At 40.6% G+C, this 19,689-nt stretch overlaps 1 protein-coding gene across 5 annotated transcripts in view; it reads right to left on the reverse strand.

Moving 5' to 3' along the window:
- The window catches only part of PAK2 (p21 (RAC1) activated kinase 2), a 102,546-nt gene that overhangs the window by 16,732 nt on the left and 66,125 nt on the right, over positions 1 to 19,689 (reverse strand). For all 5 annotated transcript variants that reach the window (XM_048864077.2, XM_075132296.1, XM_048864074.2 and 2 more), the window contains 9 exons: positions 19,343 to 19,553; positions 13,725 to 13,825; positions 12,732 to 12,882; positions 11,743 to 11,774; positions 9,909 to 10,016; positions 8,143 to 8,272; positions 7,265 to 7,328; positions 4,877 to 4,925; positions 1,569 to 1,681 (listed from right to left, as the gene is read on the reverse strand). In XM_048864077.2, coding sequence (XP_048720034.1) covers positions 1,569 to 1,681; positions 4,877 to 4,925; positions 7,265 to 7,328; positions 8,143 to 8,272; positions 9,909 to 10,016; positions 11,743 to 11,774; positions 12,732 to 12,882; positions 13,725 to 13,825; positions 19,343 to 19,529 — 935 coding nt within the window. In that variant the 5' untranslated portion in view covers positions 19,530 to 19,553. The remainder of the gene's footprint in view (positions 1 to 1,568; positions 1,682 to 4,876; positions 4,926 to 7,264; positions 7,329 to 8,142; positions 8,273 to 9,908; positions 10,017 to 11,742; positions 11,775 to 12,731; positions 12,883 to 13,724; positions 13,826 to 19,342; positions 19,554 to 19,689) is intronic.

Below are 19,689 nucleotides of genomic sequence, written 5' to 3' on the forward strand. Positions count from 1 at the left end.
GCAAACTAGAGAAATGTGGTCTATGAAATTACTAAGGTGTGTGGTGATTGAAAAACTGTACTCAGTCATTATCAATGGTTCACTGTCAAATTAGGAGGACTTATCTCATGGGTCCAATACTATTTAATATTTTCATTAATGGCTTGGATAATGAAGTGGAGACTATGTTATAAAGTTTACAGATGACACCACGCTGGGAAAGGTTGCCAGCACTCTGGAGAACAGGATTAGAATTCAAAATGACCATGACAAATTGATCTGTAATCAAGATGAAATTCAATAAGGACAGGTGCAAAGTACTACAATTAAAAAGGAAAATTCAAATGCATACATACAAAATGGGGAATAACTGGCTAGGTAATAGTACTGCAGGAAAGGATCTTGGGGTTATAGTGGATCACAAATTGAACGTAAGCCAACAATGCGATGCAGCTGCGAAAAGGGGAAATATTTTGGGGGTATATTAACAGCAAGACGCAGGAGGCAATTGTCCCCCTCTATTTGGCACTTGTGAGGCTTCAGCTGGAGTCCTATGTCCAGTTTTGGGTGCCACTCTTCAGGAAACATTGTGGAAAAGTGGAGAGAATCCAGATAAGAGTGACAAAAATGGTGAGAGATTTAGAAAATCTGACCTATGAGGGAAGGTTAAAAAACGGGGCCTGTTTAGTCTTGAGAAAACAAGACTGAGGGGAAGACCTGATAATCTTCAAATACGTTAAGGGCTGCTATGAAGAGGACAGTGATCAATTGTTCTCCATGTCCAGTGAAGGTAGGACAAGAAGCGATGGGCTTAACCTGCAGACAGGAAGATTTAGGTTAGATATTAGGAAAGCTTTCTAACTATAAGGATAGTCAAGTATTGGAATAGGTTACCAAGGGAGGTTGTGTAACTCTCAAAATTAGAGATTTTAAAGAATAGTTTAGACAAACACCTGCCAGGTATGGTGTATTTGGTCCTGCCTCAGTGCAGGGAGATAGACTATATGACCTCTTGAGGTCCCTTCCAGCCCTACATTTCTATGAGTTTTAGATCAATTAGGAAAACACGTTTTTAGGTAGACAGACTGGATTTAAAAGCTGGGGCCAAACGCCGAAAGATCTTTGTTGACTAAAAAGTCAGAATTACAGCTTTGCATATCATCTAAAACAGCACCTCCAGCAGCTCCCCAACCCCAGTTTGGGATATTGGTTTGGTACCGAATCAGAAAAGAATGCTACTTACTGAATCACCAGCCCTACGCCCTGCAACATACCTGACTTTTGCCTGGCGATCTCTTAAACCAAATACTCACAGTACTGCCTGAGTGTGTGCACAGGGGGCCAGGCAGATTTGTATTTCAGGGGCTAGCACAATGTGCTGCCTGTGCTACTCGCCACTTGGCTATTTGTAGTGATTTTTAGAGTGCTAGCTCAAGCAAAGCTAATATGTCTGTCTGCCGGAGCTGGGACGCATGCTTCCAGCTGCAGTGGAAAAGTACCCACAGTGATCACAGAATTATAGAAGATGTCAGGTTAGAATCCGGACTCCTGGGAGAAGGAAGATTAACGGTTCGATTGTCTGCATTTACCTGTCTAGGAAATTGACTATGTTGGGATTCTTTAATTCTTTCATTACCAAGATCTCATTAATAATCAACTCCTTCTTGGGCTGCTTCTGCAGGTTTATCTGTTTGATAGCAACCTGAAAACAAGGGGAAAGGGTAAAATACAAGATGAAGTGTTAGTCATACAAACCTGAGTGCCAAACCGTTGCAACACTAAATAACATTTATAATATTGCAGTAAAAGTGAATTGGCTGATTAGAACAGAGGACTAGACAACGCATGTGGGTTAGTAGTAACAAGGGATGCTCTGTCAAACTGTCCAACACCTTGCTGGCTATAAGCTATGTACAAGGTAGGACTGGAGCTGTATTTTATAAAAAAGGATAGCAAGTCAATAAAGTGGCAGCATGACTATTCCAGACAGTGAGCCAAATTCAGAAGCGACACAAATGGTGATATAATTACACATCAGAAAGTCAGTGTTGGTGCAGGCAGAAGTAGCTTGCAGCATGAGGGGAAGCAAAGGATAGGGTAATGGCAGGAAAAGAACAGGAAACTATGAAGTGATGTGACAGGCATGTCCTGTTAATTGCATTCCCTGCTGTTAATTCCCCTTCCATTGGCAGTTACACCACTATTAACATCACCCCATCACAGTCAAGGAAATGCAGTGCCAGCAAAAGAGTCACTTCCAACACAGTGCAGATCAGAAGAGAGAGAAGTGGAGTCCTAGCCTCCCATATAAGGAGAGATTAAAGAGGCCAGGACTTTTCAGCTTGGAAAAGAGGACAGTAAGGGTAGATATGATAGAGGTATATAAAATCATGAGTGGTGTGAAGAAAGTGAATAAGGAAAAGTTATTTACTTGTTCCCATAATATAAGAACTAGGGGCCACCAATTGAAATTAATGGGTAACAGGTTTAAAACAAATAAAAGGAAGTTCTTCCTCACTCAGTGCACAGTCAACCTGTGGAACTCCTTGCCTCAGAAGGCTAGGTCTAACTATATAGGGGTTAAAAGAGAACTGGATAAATTCATGGAGGTTAAGTCCATTAATGGCTATTAGCCAGGATGAGTAAGGAATAGAGTCCCTAGCCTCTGTTTGTCAAAGGGTGGAGATGGATGGCAGGAGAGAGAGATCACTTGATCATTACCTGTTAGGTACACTCCCTCTGGTGCACCTGGCATTGACCACTGTCGGTAGACAGGATACTGGGCAGGATGGACCTTTGGTCTGACCCAGTATGGCCATTCTTATGTAGGAAGGGTTTGGGGGACAGAAATGAAATCAGAGCCAAGAGAGAAACTATTAACAGGTTTGAAGATGAGTGATTTTGTAGTGGATACAAGTGATAGCCAGTGCAAGGTTTTCAGGAGAAGGCAATAGGATTTTCTCTATATGTTTTGTTCTGAACAGACTAGCATTTGGATAAAAGTGCGTTTGTGAGGCAAAAGGAGCTGAAAATATGAAGGTGTGAAATGACAATGCCCAAAAGAATGATTCAATAAAGTGAGTGATGAGAGAAAGGCAGACATGTTGATAAAACAGGTGAGAGGTGAACTTTTACAACATAGCAAGACAAGGAACAAAGAGGAGCTTCGTGGGGTGACAACTTCAAAATTACAGCCATAAAGTCTGAAAAGATGATCAAGGTTGAGAAATTGAGAGGAATGAGTTGGACCATTAATAACTATGGTATTCTTCTTGCCAAGAACCATGTCCATCTATGAGCTGGAAGTAGATGTTTTATAATTAAGACAGATGGAGAAGGAATGGTCTACTGTCTGATGTGTCATCCCCTCCAGAGCTAAAATAGCTTTTAGAGCTGGCAGCTACATACTGTCTAAATGCTGCACTGAGGTAAAAGAAGTAATGAGGAAGCCATGTGAAAGATGGTTTCACTGCTAGAGGGAGGAAAGACATTGGAAGTGATCAAGTGCTGGATCAATGGTCTGGCACCGGAGATTTCATGGGAACTACACAGAGGATTGGTAGTGCTACTGGAAGGGACAGGGAAAAGCTGACAATGTGATAACCACAGACAGATGCAATTCTGGAGTGGAAGAAATAGTAAGCTCTGTTCAGAGAAGAAGAGATGTCAAGTGGGTGAAGGACTGAATTGGCAGTGCAAGAGAGTGACACTGGAGATTACAGAATAGCAACAGTATCGCTGAAATCAGAAGGAAACCCGGGAGAGGAGCTATGTCATATTTTGTTGTGATTATTACAATACTGCATATTTTGGTGTACCAGAACTTTAGTTTTTTTGTTTTGTTTTGGGGTGTTTTTTGGGGTGGGGGTGCGGGAGAGGTCTTAAAGATTTGAGCTATTATTGTACCATGGGTTCTGGAGAGATCGGCAATGGAAAGCATTTTTATAGGGTAGATTGGTTGAAAAACGTACAGCGAGTTAGTTGTCTCCAACAGGAAGTAAAGAAGGGCTAGAAAAACTGAATCCAGGTATGGGATTTTGTTACAGATGGACAAGCACAAAAAGTGCTTAGTGTGAGACAGGTAAAGGAAAGTACAGGGGGAAATTACTCATTACATCCAGGGTGTGGTTACTCTAAGGATGAAGAGGTAGAAAAGAGGAAGAAGCCAACAGCTATAAAGGTGAGAGGAAAAACTGTAGGTGAGATCATTTCAGCTATTAGCAAAATGAACATTCAGGTGCCAGAGGAGGTGGTGGCAGAAGGAGAGACTGACTGAGCTGATGGGTAAAGCAATTAAAGAAAAGATGATTTTAGAAAGAAGCCAACAATTGTGAATTTTAGTTGTAGGGGACCCATGGAGTAAAAGATGTTTGAAGGAAAACACCAAAGCAAATAGGATGGTGAAGGCTTAACGAACAATTTGTAGATGACAATGATGCCACCACGTCTGCCAGGTGGTATGGGTGTGATCAATGGGAAGAATCTGGGAACAGGATATGGAGAAGGCATTGTTTGGTGAGAAGCAATTTCCTTATGGGCAAGACTATCATGGTCACAGATGAAGCTATGTAGAAGGCTAAATGCAAAATTATTGGTCAGAATTCAAGACAATATTGCCTACAACACGTAGAGGTTAAACGGCTTTCAAAACCCACAACTCTGAACATCTTGGTCCCTTTGCATTTCATTGGAAAAACAAAATCCTATATTTAGTATTCATCATCTGGTTCCTACAAAACAAGGAATGCACTGTTACAAATGACTATCACAAATATTCTACTGAGAAGTAATGCCAGAGATGGGAGCCACTGGTAAAAAAAACCTTATCCAATTCAATCCGTCACCCATAGCTGCAGATTTAAATGGAAAATATTCATACAGAGCACACAGATCCTACCTCCTGTCCTGTTGCCACGTCGATAGCTGTGAAAACTGTACCTGAAGCCCTGTGAATACAAGGTAAGTGATCAGCTGTATGATTTCAAATCTAACAAGGATATACATGCACAGGCAGATCACAGATTTTTTTTTTTTTTTTTTTAAGTTTTGCACATCTAAAAACTGTCAGGAACTGCCCATTGGGTGAAAAAGTACTTCCTTTTGTTTGTAAAAACCTGCTGCTTATTAATCTCATCGGCTGGCCCCTGGCTTTTGTATTGTGTGAAAGGGTAAACACACTTCTCTAGTCACTTTTTCCACATCATTCATCATGATGTTGTAGGCCTTTATCATATCCCTCTTTAGTAATCTTTTCTCTAGGCTGAATAGTCCTAATCTTTTTAGTCTCTCCTTGAAAGGAAGCTGTTATATACCCTTGAGCATCTATGCTGCTCTCCTCTGAACCTTTTCCAGTTCCACCATATTTCTTTTTGGGCGACCAGAGCTGGACACAGCATTCAGGGTATGAGTTCACACTGTGGATATATAGTAGCATTGTGATAATTTCTCTCTCTTTCCTAATAGTTCTTTTTGACTGCCACTGCACATAGAGTGGAAATCTTCAGAGATCTATTGACTGTGACGCCAAGAGCTCTTTTTTGGGTGGTAATAGCTTAGACCCCATCGTATATATAAATACACGTATACAGATTTATGTATAGCTGGGATTGTTTTTTCCCCACGTCCATTACTTTGCACTTATCAATGCTGAATTTCATCTGCCATTTTGTTACCCAGTCACCCAGTTTTTAGAGATTACCGCTAACTCCTTACAGTCTGCTTTGGACTTAACTATTTTGAATAATTTTGTATCATCTGCAAACTTTGCCACTTCACTGTTCATCTCCTTTTCCAGATCATTAATGAATACGTTGAACCCAGCACAGGTCCCAGGACAGATAGGTGGGGAACCCTCCTGTTCACCTCTCTCCATTGTGAAAACTGATAACTTATTCCCATCCTTTGTTTCCTATCTTTCGACCAGTTACTGATCCATGAGAGGACCTTCCCTCTTATCGGCTACTTAGTTTCCTTAAGAGCCTTTGAGGAGAGACCTTGTCAAAGGCTTTGCGAAAATCCAAATACACTGTATCAACTGGATCACCTTTGTCCACATACTTGATGACTTTCTCAAAGAATTCTAATAGTTGGCAAGGCCTGATTTCCCTTTAGAAAGCTGGTGAAATCAATAGGCAGCAAGCAGGTTTCATAGAAACAAGAGGAAATACTTTTTTGCACAACTAACCTGTAGAACTCACTGCCATGGCATGTTGTGATGGCCAAAAGTGTAACTGGATAAAAAAAACAAACTGGATAAGTGCATAGAGGAGAGATCTATTAATGCCTATTAGCCAAGATGGTCAGGAGTGCAACCCCATGCTTTCAGGGCGACACTAAACCTCTGGTCACCAGCAGCTGGGAGAGGAAGACGGGGTGGATCACTCCCTAATTACCCTGTTCTGTACTCTCTCCCTGAAGTTCTGGAATGGGTCACTGTTGGCAACAAAATACTTGGCAATATGGACCATGGTCCAACCCAGTATAGCAGCTATATTCTTAAGAAAGAAGGGCATTCAAGGAGTACTCAAATAAAAAAGTACTAAATACAAATACCAGCCAGCTCAGAAAGAGCACACTAGTCACCACAGGACCAGCCTCTTCCATAGTAACAGGAAAACTACTTTTCTTGCATGTCAGTGTATGCAAAACCCTATACCTTGTGCTATTCCCAAATATTGGATAAATCAGACAGTCAGTTCTAAAGGGGATTCTATTTCACCCCTCAATCCCCAACATACACACAAAATATCAAAATATTGTTAGAGGGGATGCAAACACAGTAAGAACAACATTTATATTAAAACAAATTATGCAAGCTCTGCCAGTATTCATCCTTCAACTGAACTTTTATGTTGAAATGATTCATGGAAATACCTAGAGCAAATTACACTAGATTGATAGCACCTTGACCGGGTTAGGAAAAACTTGAATTCTATCACCCTCAGCTTTTCACTAGTCATAACATTAAAAGAACAGATAAGTTTATCTCATGAAGGGGAAGAAGAGAAAAGAGACAAAAGTTCACTTAAATTAATACATTTTCACTTCCATTCAGTATCACCAGAAAGTGATCTGTTTCCAAAGAGACATTAATGCACACACAGAGTCCCATAAAGGAACAGATTCAAAACTTCTATCACTGTTTGAAGTCCCCTGCATCTGATTATTACTGCTTGTACACGGACATTTCTGCTTTAATAAATAGCGGCAAAAGGACAAGAGTACATCACACCTTTAATACTAGTTCATTCAGTGAAAAATTTTGGATAGCTCGACAAATACTCACCCCTGCCCAATTTTTTCATATCTGGTATATTTTTTCTTGGGATCTCCTATGCTCACAATAGTCCCTAAAAAAATTCCACACAAAACATAAAGCCAACCAGTGATTTAAGGGAGCATTCTTCACTTTTTATTAGAGTACGATGTGTGCTTTTTTCTTTTGATTCTTATGGTAATAAAAACAGAGCTTTTTATACAATTAAATTATATTCTTCTGTATGACATTTGTGACTTGTAACACATTTGTGGGATGAATCAGTAATAATCCAGTATTTGTACTGCCTATCTAAACTAAGTCATTGCCTGCTTTGTGCTAGACAATGGCATTGGTTTGCTGAATGAGTGCATCTATGAAGGTTATGGAATTAGGAACAGCAAAAATCCACTGTATTCTGCACTAAAAGGAACACCTCCGTAGAAGCTGATCACTGTGCCACAAGTGCGACATTGACCCTAAAACAGCTTCAAATGGGGAAATTTTGTTTACTTGTTAATTTCCATTCTTCAAGACCAGTCCAGATGCCTGAATACAGTTCCTCCCAACTAGCAGATGACAGAAAATAACCAAGTCTTTTGGTTACATCACCCTTATATGAAAAACGGGGATGATGGCTTAGTCAAAAGACAGTCATTTGTCTCCATTTTCTGGCTAACAGAAACTGCAACCAAACATCTGTACAGATTGTTTTGTGATAGCCTCAGACCATTCATCATGCTGATTTGATATCTGCAGTCTTTTCTGTAACAGACTCCAATAGGTATTATCAGTTCAAAGCAATGTGCTGATCAGGTCTGCACAGACCCCTCCCATATAAATAATGGAATTACTGATAATTAGCATCAATACTGGAGTTTGTATTTTAAAAAAAAATTACAACTCACGTAGCTTTTCCATAATGTCTTCATCTGACATTTTGGTCTTCTTTTTCTGCTTGTCAGCCAACTTGGCAGCACTATCACAAGAGTCACCAGCTGGTGCAGGGATAGGGTCAATTACAGACCGTGTGTAAATCTGTGGTGAAAGAAGAACACTCACTATTAGAACTCAGAGTTCTCTTTGCAACCACTGACTTTCAGGTTCAAAAGTGCCATAAATTCTTATCTGACCACTAGCATTGTTTCACTTAAAACTTTTGGAACCAGGAGCCACTCATTCTGAGAACTGCTGCTTTTGAACACTAGCCAATGTGGCTGCAACACTACTTGATTCTGAAACACTGACCTGGAAACTTGCTGGACACTGCAGATGGCTAGGGGTCTATTTACTCAGGAAAGGGATCCCTGTTGCCTCTAGCTTCTTTTCTACAGCTGGGGACTCATTGCAAAAGCTGTCCTACAATGTAATTGGTACATCATTGCTTTGCTCTGCCAGACTGGGTGGAAATCTCTTCAAACACTGCAGAAGCATGAATTAAAGAGTCTGGTACTCACCTCCATAAACTGTTAATTTGAAAGCTTAGTTGGAAATACAAACATTACTAAGCACAGTAGTCTAACCTCCACTTTTTTTGCAGGGTGGAGGGAAGGCTTTCTACCCATTTGTTCTCTAACAGGACTTCCTTATTACACCATATGCTGGAATAGAGGCTAGGGTTTAACTGCCCCTTCATCCTTTGTACATTTTCTTATTTCTTCAGTCTCTCCTCACATTATATGATTCCCACCCATCATAAACTGCTCTTTATTTAACAGTGGCACAAATCATCTGAAAGGAGATTTTGTGAAGTAGCAAGCTATACTAAAATGAAGATGCAGCAGATACCTTTGCACAGCCAAATCTTTCGGTCTTGGGGAGCAGAAGACAGTTCACGTGTGTCAACTAAACTACCTAACTGTTCATCATTTGAAAAATTACATAAATTGACAGTTATACTTGCTAATGTGGCAATATTTACAGATCTTTAGACATGTAATGTTCCACCTATATTCTTATTTAAATATCATGTGGCCTATTCCTTAAAGCAATATTCTGTGAACTTTGTATACATTCCATACCTACCCTTCAGACAAAGCAAGGCAACAGTGGCAGAGAGGGAAGAGAAGATTACATTTGGCCTTTATAGGAGCGGGGGGGGGGGGGGGTCCTCTGGAGGGAGGTTGGGGGGACTTAAAAATGGTGCTTAAAGCTTAACTAAGAATTTAAGTGTTTAAGTTCTCACATAAAATTTAGTACTAATAATAATCTTGTTGGTGGAATAAATTCCCAGACTTAACTACAATGCAGAGGGTTTTTTGTGATGGGATAATAGAAAAAAAATCAGGCACACAACATGTGAATTTAAGTTTTTTAAAAATATACATTATCCACAATATCTGGGATTTGCTAGGGGCATTGGTAAAGTTTTCTAATGATCCTCCTTATAATGTGTTTTAGAGGATGAGGAAATAAATTTGGGATTTTTTCAATGTAGCCCTGCAAAATATAGCACTGATTTGGATACTCCTGGTCCAACTGGTACCTGAGAGGTAGCTATACCTAGGAAAAAACATGACCTCTAAAATTAAACTAATATACATAAAGTGACATTTTGCAAATAATAAAAAACTTCCCCATCTGTTGTGGGCAGGGACCTGCAATAGACAGAACAGAAAGTAATGTAAAAAAAAAAAAGCAAAAATTCCAGAGTAAATTAAAAAAAAATACTCACTGATTTTGTATGATCTGGTCGAGGGGCAATAACCGGAGGAGGAACCTCTTCATCATCGTCATCATCTTCTGCTACTGCTGTTGAGGGCTCTGAACCTTTGGCATTGGGCTATATTTTTGTTATTGAATGGAATAACATGGAAATAAAATATTAATATATTACAAGCAAAGCTGTTATTCTTCCCAAAAATTTTAATCAGCTTATGAGTTTTAAGGCATTTTTAGAATGAGGATCCAGGAATTCTTAGCAATTTAGAACTAAAGTATGCTGAGGGACACAAAAGTATCAGTACATGTATTACAATATTCAGTTTATTATATTTCATTGATCTATATGTTCATAGAATCATAGAACATCAGGGTTGGAAGGGACCTCAGGAGGTCATCTAGTCCAACCCCCTGCTCAAAGCAGGACCAATCCCCAATTAAATCATCCCAGCCAGGGCTTTGTCAAGCCTGACCTTAAAAACTTTCAAGGAAGGAGATTCTACCACCTCCCTAGGTAACGCATTCCAGTGTTTCACCACCCTCCTAGTGAAAAAGTTTTTCCTAATATCCAACCTAAACCTCCCCCACTGCAACTTGAGACCATTACTCCTTGTCCTGTCCTCTTCTACCACTGAGAATAGTCTGGAACCACCTCTCAGGTAGTTGAAAGCAGCTATCAAATCCCCCCTCATTCTTCTCTTCCGCAGACTAAACAATCCCACTTCCCTCAGCCTCTCCTCATAAGTCATGTGTTCCAGACCCCTAATCATTTTTGTTGCCCTTCGCTGGACTCTCTCCAATTTATCCACATCCTTCTTGTAGTGTGGGGCCCAAAACTGGACACACTACTCCAGATGAGGCCTCACCAATGTCGAAAAGAGGGGAACGATCACGTCCCTCAATCTGCTCGCTATGCCCCTACTTATACATCCCAAAATGCCATTGGCCTTCTTGGCAACAAGGGCACACTGCTGACTCATATCCAGCTTCTCGTCCACTGTCACCCTAGGTCCTTTTCCGCAGAACTGCTGCCTAGCCATTTGGTCCCTAGTCTGTAGCGGTGCATTGGGTTCTTCCGTCCTAAGTGCAGGACCCTGCACTTATCCTTATTGAACCTCATCAGATTTCTTTTGGCCCAATCCTCCAAATTGTCTAGGTCCCTCTGTATCCTATCTCTGCCCTCCAGCGTATCTACCACTCCTCCTAGTTAAGTATCATCCGCAAATTTGCTGAGAGTGCAATCCACACCATCCTCCAGATCATTTATGAAGATATTGAACAAAACCGGCCCCAGGACCGACCCCTGGGGCACCCCACTTGACACCGGCTGCCAACTAGACATGGAGCCATTGATCGCTACCCGTTGAGCCAGACAATCTAGCCAACTTTCTACCCACCTTATAGTGCATTCATCCAGCCCATACTTCTTTAACTTGCTGACAAGAATACTGTGGGAGACCGTGTCAAAAGCTTTGCTAAAGTCAAGAATCATGTTGTTCATGATTTTAACAACTCTTTTTTATAAAAGACATATCTGAATATTTAAATTACCTCTTCTACTACTCTAAGTTGCTAGAAGCATACGTTAAGTATTTCTCACCATTCTTTAAGTAATATACAGACATCCATGGAAAGCTTTTAGCAGACCCAGAAGTATTCATAAACATCCTTAAAACTAAACCCCCTACTGGGCACTTGGTTTCCTGCGGGAAACGTCGGTTAAAAATACAGTTCAATAAAATGTTACTCAATTTATTATGAAGTATATAATATGAGATTTAAATTAATTAAGAAAAACACTAATTGAGTAAGCCTGGAAAGGTGCAAGCAATAATAAATACACTTACTGCTGGTGTTCCTGAAGCGAAACCATCTTTTTCTAAAAACAGCAAGAAGAGTAATAAGTGAATATATATAATTAGTGGAATAATAAATAATAATAAAAGTGGACTTTATAGAAAACATGAGCAACACATCAGGAATACGGACAGTTCATGAGATTTCCCTGCTTCCAACCAGGTGAATTTTCATGGTTGATGAATGAAACACCTACTTCCCTGACTAGATGCAGACAGGTGTTACAAAAACTTCTTCCCCCCCATAGGTCAGGCAATATATATTTCAAATCCTGACCTGCTACATGACTGGATCTCACCTGAATTGAGACTGTTTTGTCAAATTGTGCATTGGTTTTGATATGCATACGAGAGAGAAGATTATGACCAAACTGATAAGGCAAAGATGTGACAAACCCTTATCACCAGGCTATTTTTAGAATGGAAATCTTTTTGATTTAAACGGCTAAAAGGAACTGCATACACTGGAAAAATACAGTCAAATGTTTTTTCCAGCCATTCACACACATCTGTCTACAACTTGCATTAGAAGTGATAAGTTACACTGAATCTTTGGTCCTGTCATTTGGGAAAGTTGAGTCAATGCAAGTTACTGCACAATAACTGTCCGAAAGCATGTTCTGACTAGAGATAATGGGAGTAATAACCCCTACAGAACTCAACCAGTTAATCAATCTTATAGTTCTACCGTCATAAAGACAGGCCATTAATTAATTGATTTTAGCTGAGTGGTACTGCCATTTTGAATTATCCTGTTGCATTTGTTCTCTTACCCACCTGAAACAGGAAACTGACTGGACAAAGAGTGCAACTTTAGTGGAGCCTTTATTTAGTAGTGTCCCTTACCCATTAGATACTAGTTTGATTCTTTGGCATGGGCCTATCTTCCCAATTCTAAGTAATGACGTACAGGGAAGAGCAGACTGGACTGTAAGAACCAAACTCTTCTTCTGAATGTCTCGTATGTACTTGTCTCTCACCTGGAGCGGAGAAGCTCAGGTACTTCTGTTTTGCTGTGTCTTTGGAGTCATAGAATTTCAGCACATCTAGTACAGCCTGAGGGTTCTTCTTCTGCTCTAGCTTGGTGATATTTGAGGTCTGTAGCAATCGAGCCCATTGCTCTGGCATTCCCTGAAACAGGAGACAACCTTAATACGTAATATTTTTAAGTCATTTAAAAAAAAAATTGGAATGGATTCTCTTTCCACATGTAAGCATTAATCTGTGATTCTAAGTGACTCAAATGTGGTGGGGGTTTCAGTCACTGAGTTCAACATGCGTAGGTGACAATATAAACCAAGCCTTCAGTTAAGCTAGCACAAACATTCAACAGCTCTATCAGGTCTTCTAGCCTACTGGGGCACTTCAGGAAGAAGTTGTGTTCCTCGCAGCCTCCTGCCCCTACACACCCCCTTCTCCTAGTGAGGTACATTAAATCAGCATTCCCCATTCATCACTCAGTCTGATTTTCTATGTATATATCTATTGTAAATGGAAGTGAACTAATCAAAGGGGCTACTTCATTTTTCTACAGGCTAATAGGAATTCTCACTAAAGTTTCTCCCATGTGGTATAAAGTAAAGCATTAGGATTCCAGTGACTAATATTAAACATTTATAGTGAAGTAACACCTAGAGACCAATGAAGGTCTTGGTGTGGCAGGCATTGTAAATGACTTGTGACGGAGATCAGGTTTCAGAGTAGCAGCCATGTTAGTCTGTATCCGCAAAAAGAAAAGGAGGATTTGTGGCACCTTAGAGACTAACAAATTCATTTGAGCATAAGCTTTTGTGAGCTCACGGAAGCTTATGCTCAAATAAATTTGTTAGTCTCTAAGGTGCCACAAGTCCTCCTTTTCTTTTTGTGACTGAGAGTAACAAAGATTAACTTACACCTTATTCTTAAGTGACACATTCTCACTTCAGCAAGGAACCCTATGGCTTTCTGAACAGCTCTAGGACAGGTATACTTACAGTGAATTCTCCAGTAACAGCATCAAAGCCAACATGGATGGTGTGTTCAAAGTCTGATGGAGGAGAAATTTCTGGCCTTTCCTTTTCCTTTTTCTTGCTTCCTAAAACACGACATTGAAAACCATCCACTTAAATTCACAGAACATTCAGTCACAAGATAGAAGATCCCCAAGATCCCTGTTTAATACAATGATAATCTTTGAGCAGTAATATATTCTTTATATTTATTCTGAAATTTGGACATGAACATTTCATAAATGCATGGAGCACACTGTCCTGCAACATTTTAATTTTAGTTTAAGTTTCAGAGTAAGAACTGCTAACTCATTGCACTGAAAGTTATTATTTATATTGTAGTAGCACTCAAAATCTGAATCAGAATCAGGACCCCATTGTGTCAGGTGCAAAAAAAAAAAAAAAAAACAACACTAAGTCTCCAGCCTCAAAGAGTATCCCATTTAAGACAAAATGCAAAAGTGGGTGTAACAAGCCACAGAAGGGGAAAAGGGTGATGAATCAGAAAGATAAATAGGTATAAGATCCTGCAGTTAGATAGATGAACTATGTGTACAGCCTTATTCAGATTCAATTACATTTTTAAATTAGCTATTTTCTTACACAAACTATTAGATTATTTCCATTGCTGTCTAATTTTAGGCATTTTACAAAAATCTTTGCCTCTTCCCTTTTTGTTTATATTTTTAAATTAAAATACTAAATACAAATCAGTTCCATCGTTGCCCCTTTTTTTTAAGCTGGCCGTACTCTGCTCAAGGTCCACTTTTATATTATCTCCTCCACAAACTCCACGTCTCCTTTAAACTAAAAAATATACCCACAATTAAGTTAGTGACACCACAGGAAAGCCAGAGGCACTGACTGCTGCTTCCACAACCCTCTTCTTCCTCCCAGGAAGAGTATGTGTCCTTTAGTGGTCACTCCCTAGTGTAGGGAGAAATGAGGGTGGGTGAGGCTTTCATGATCTCTTTGAAGAGAGGGGACTGGGTAACAGGGCATGGGGGAGCCTGACCTACCATCAGATATGTTCAATGTGTGATCTCGGAAACGACTGCAGATTCTGACACTAGGTCCACTTACTGATAAACAGCTACATTTATTCTAGCGCATAAATCCAGTAATAATACCACATTGTGCTTATTATAATAAATGAAGTACAGTGCATTCACCGCACCGATTGTTAAATACCTATTTCTGTCTGACTTAATTATTGCTTTACAAGTTTCCAAACAAAATAAGCTTCTCAGTGAAGGCGACACTATAAGTTTTAAAATAAACATTGCAGCTCAAATTACATTTACTTTGTTTTAAAATCACCTTAAGATGAAGGATTATGTTAAATTTCAGTCCAGGAAATTAAAAAAAAGAAGTTAAGTTATAAGCAACTCAAGTAACACCTCCTCAACTTTATCTGTAATTGTCTATGGAGATGCAGAAATATGGGGAACAGCACATGCTAGGGTTGAGCAAAGTGGGCCAGACAATGGTTAATAAAAATAAGACTTTATCCATTGGGGTTTCACAGTTGGGTATTCACTCAAATATGGAGCTATCTGAGGATTTGTTTTTAATTACCAGCTTTTACTGTATTTCCGATTGTACAGACCCTCACACTAACAGGAAAGGAAAGAGGGAATTAAAGACTATACTTAGAACTGAAAAGCCATGTGGCCTGCCTACAGCTGAACAATACATTGGAAGACATTGCTGTTATAAACAGGATATCTTTAATATGGCTGCACAGGTCTGGAAGCCAAAATGTAAATGGATTGTCAAATGCTCTTATAAAGAAAAATACTTCAACTACAGGATTAGGAAAACTGGATTATCTCTTTATTTGAAAGCATTAGAGAGCATCACTCCTTGCCCAACCTTTTGCTGCTAATTGTGCGGAAACAGAAAATGACTTATGTTCCTCAGAAAGACTGCAGGTTTGAAGCATTTGATGGCTTCTAGAGGACATAACTTGGTGTTCAAATCCCCAGGCATGTGCTACACAAATAAACCCTTCTTCTTTCAATCAAATACACATCTGATTAGTACACTGGGCAAAGACTCTAAGAACCATTGCTCCACCCACATGAACAACAGACCACAGAAACACTTTAAACAAATGCAGGCAGCAGAACTCGGCCAAGAGGCTGGATCAATGAGTCATACTTTGGCAGCAGGTACTTGAGGCTCAATTAACAAGGCCACTGTGAGGCCACACTATTTCTGAACCTCTGATTATATTTGCATTACAGTTCTGTATTTAAAAGGGACTTCCTTTAGTACAGCGTGACTCCTTTGTTTCAAACCACAAATCGGTTTAAGATATGGTCGCTTATTCTCAGCGCTAACGGGAGCTTAGAGTGTTGCAGAAGTAGTAATGTTCTGGAGAGGAGGGAGCACACCTTGGGCCATTTTCCAATTACCCTCATGGTTGAAAGGCTTGAGAGCAAGACATGTACACAGCACTGCTCAGATGGAGGTTAAAATACAGGATCTTTCAAGGTGGTGCTAATGGGGAGCAAAACAAGCAGAAATGTAAAATCCTGGAGAAAACCGAAAAGGAGTACTTGTGGCACCTTAGAGACTAACAAATTTATTTGAACATAAGCTTTCGTGAGCTACAGCTCACTTCAGAAAACCATAACAGCTGATTATAAAATATCAAAAAACACTAAAAATGCCCCAAATTACACTGAAGGAATCTTGGCTTAGCCACTAATAAATATTCCACGCAAGAAAGCCAGCAAATACGCATAGTACACATTAGCATGACCAAATGTCTGGAGCCAAAGTGTAGAATGCTTATTTTCCTAATGCAAGTTTTTAACACTATATACAAAGCCAAGTAATATGGCAAAAGAACTGCTGCAGTTTCTGGCTTGCATGAAAACATGACACAGTACGTGCTTGTTCTGACTTATTCCAAGGACGATCACTTAAAAAACCAACAAGTAGAATACCAACGCTGAGTGAACACACCAAATACTTATTTTGACAGGACTGCACCACACTAAAGGCGCCATAGTTATAGTGGGGTGTTGGAATTAAAGTTGAGAGTCAATTACTTTTTAAAAGACAATCAATTCTACATGCTCTACATCCTCACACCGACTCGGATTGTCTTGAAATTTGCAGTCCCTCATAGAGGTGAGGGGTAGGGTTAGTGCTCCAAATCTGGGATCTTGAAAAACCCAGCATTTTATAAAATCACTTGGTTCTTCTAATTTGTTTTGTACCTTTCCACGGTATGCATCCGATGAAGTGAGCCGTAGCTCACGAAAGCTCATGCTCAAATAAATTGGTTAGTCTCTAAGGTGCCACAAGTACTCCTTTTCTTTTTACCTTAAACTAAGGCTCTGATCTCCCACAAACTGATTTCAGTTGCTCAGGATTTACCTCAGTAAGGCACGCAACTCACTATCCCTCTGAGCGCTATTCAAGTAACTCAAGTTGTGTAGCTTAGATCCCCTTTAGAGTAGACAAGGTCTTAACTGTTAAGGGCTTGTCTACACAGGGAAACTGACCACCACAGCTGCTGGATGACTTTCTTGTCTGGACACTATTCCAGAATAAAAGTGACCTTATTCCAGAATACATACTCCACTCCCAAAAATATACCAGTTAATGCCTGTTATCCATTGTAGAGAAACTCCAGAAGAATACTGAAAGCTATTCTATGAATATGCATGATCCTGCCTCTGGGGTTTCTTCTAAGAGGTAAAGCATAGTCACGAACTGACTGCTATTGGAACAGACAGATGAGTAAAGAAAGAACTGCCTTAGGGGAAAAGACTCAATATGGTGAATAAATTATTAGAGGAAAAAAGTCTTTCCAAGCAATGTGATGAAACCTGTGTCAGCATGACTGAAACAGTGCCGCTGGGTATATCAGGCATAAGAAGAAGCAGGAAGGGGAAGAGCAGAACCAGGAGGCATTAGGAGGAAATATATTAAATGGAAGTAAAAACAGTGAGGCTAAAACTGCGTTCCTAGTAATAATACCAGATAGTAACATGTTACTGTAGACCAAGGGTGGGCAAACTTTCTGGCCCGAGGACCACATCGGCATTGCAAAACTGTATGGAGGGCCATGTAGGGAAGGCTGTACCTCCCCAAACAGCCTGGCCCCTGCCCCATATCAGCCCCCTCCCACTTCCCACCACCCTCAAAACTCTCAACCCCCGCCCTGCTCCTTGTCCCCTGACCGCCCCCTCCCAGGACCCCGGCCCTAACCACCCGCCGGGACCCCAACCCCTATCCAACACCCCCCCACCCCCCGTGCCCTGATTGCCCCGACCCCTATCCACACTCCCTGACAGCCCCACCAGGATTCCCATGCCTATCCAAGCCCCCTTGCTTCCTGTCCCCTGACTGCCCCCGCGGGGGCCTCCTGCGGCCCCCCCCCATACTGCTCAGAGCAGCAGGAGCCACAGCCAACCACACCGCCCACGCTGCCCGGCAGGAGCGGTGGGCCACAGCACTGGTAGCGTGGCACACTGAGGCTGCAGGGGAGGGGAGACAGCAGGGGAGAGGCTGGGGGCTAGCCTCCCCAGCCAGGAGCTCAGGGGCCAGGCAGGACAGTCCCGCGGGCCGGATGTGGCCCACGGGCCATAGTTTGCCCACCTCTGCTCTAGTCCCTCACCCACAAAATCCAACCACACTGATGGCAATACATTTAAAATAGCTCTATTTTAATGTCTAAATATTTGCTTCTCTACAGTGAGGATTTCTAATTCTCAGATATTTGTACATACTTTAGTATTTTTAAACACATGCTTAGCAGATATAGTAATCTCCTAAGGAGAATACCCAGGCAAAAAAATCAATTCAATTCTAAAAGGTTCAGCAATATATTATGTCTAAAGGAGACTCAGATTACACTGTGTCAGGATTTACTTGGTATATATCCTGTTAGCAAATTAATTTTGTGATTTTAATTTTTTTCCCTACAGTTCTGAAATGCGGGGAAATTTAAGTTAAGGCTAAAACAAGCTTCCAGGGCTGTAACTTATTAGGCTTTGGGAAGATCTTGATCAAATACAATTTTATAAATGGGGTGCATGTGGAAGAGGAAAGGCTAGTTCGTTATTTATTTGCATTGCAATGGCACACAGAGGCTCCAAAAGGAGACCAAGGATCAGGAACCCACTGCACTATACATGCACGTAACATAAAGGGCTTATAACCCAAGTGTAGGACTAGAGACAAAAAGCAGACACTATGAAAAGTAAGGGGAACAGAGGGTAAAAGGAGTTTTTTGAAGGGTGATTTAAGATGGTAGAATGGAATTTTATTTTGGAGGGGTTTTCTACCATCTACCAACTTAGTTTTAGTGTTTCTCCCTGCAACACTCCACGTTCAAGGGCCTCGAGATGCAAAGGAAAGTTTCCTCTTAGCCAAATCAAACGTGTGTTCTGGACATTAGCACTTCCTTAAAGGAGATACCATCTGCAGTTGGAAAGACTAGAATAATGAGATCTGATACTCAAGTCCATGATATGAAGATTAGTGTGTGTTTGCAACACTTGCACAGCCAAATGAAAGAGCAAGGAGAAACGTATCCACTACTCATGGAAGATGGTTTTGTCTGCTCTGAGGTATCTTACCTTTCTCAGTGCCAGAGAAGATGGAGATGATTTTGTTCCTAGGTTTTCTCTCTTCTGGTACAGACGGCAGAGGTTTCAAGCTGTGGTTGGTAGACAACTGGTCTTTGCCCCCTGAACTGAAGATAGTACTGCTCATTCGAACGGGAGGGGCTGGTGGCTTATCTTCCATTTCTCCGTTATCAGACATGGCTCTTAATGGCTAGACAAAACCCTGAAATGGAAAATAGGAAACAAGTATAAACATGACTGGCAAACGTAAGGTAACAAAATCACTAGAAACAAATGCTGGATTCCTTCCAAAATTACCAGAAAAACTTACTACAAAGGATGCACTTCCTCTTGAAGGT

The sequence above is a fragment of the Caretta caretta genome, chromosome 9 (assembly GCF_965140235.1).
Source record: "Caretta caretta isolate rCarCar2 chromosome 9, rCarCar1.hap1, whole genome shotgun sequence".
Lineage (NCBI taxonomy): Eukaryota > Metazoa > Chordata > Testudines > Cheloniidae > Caretta > Caretta caretta.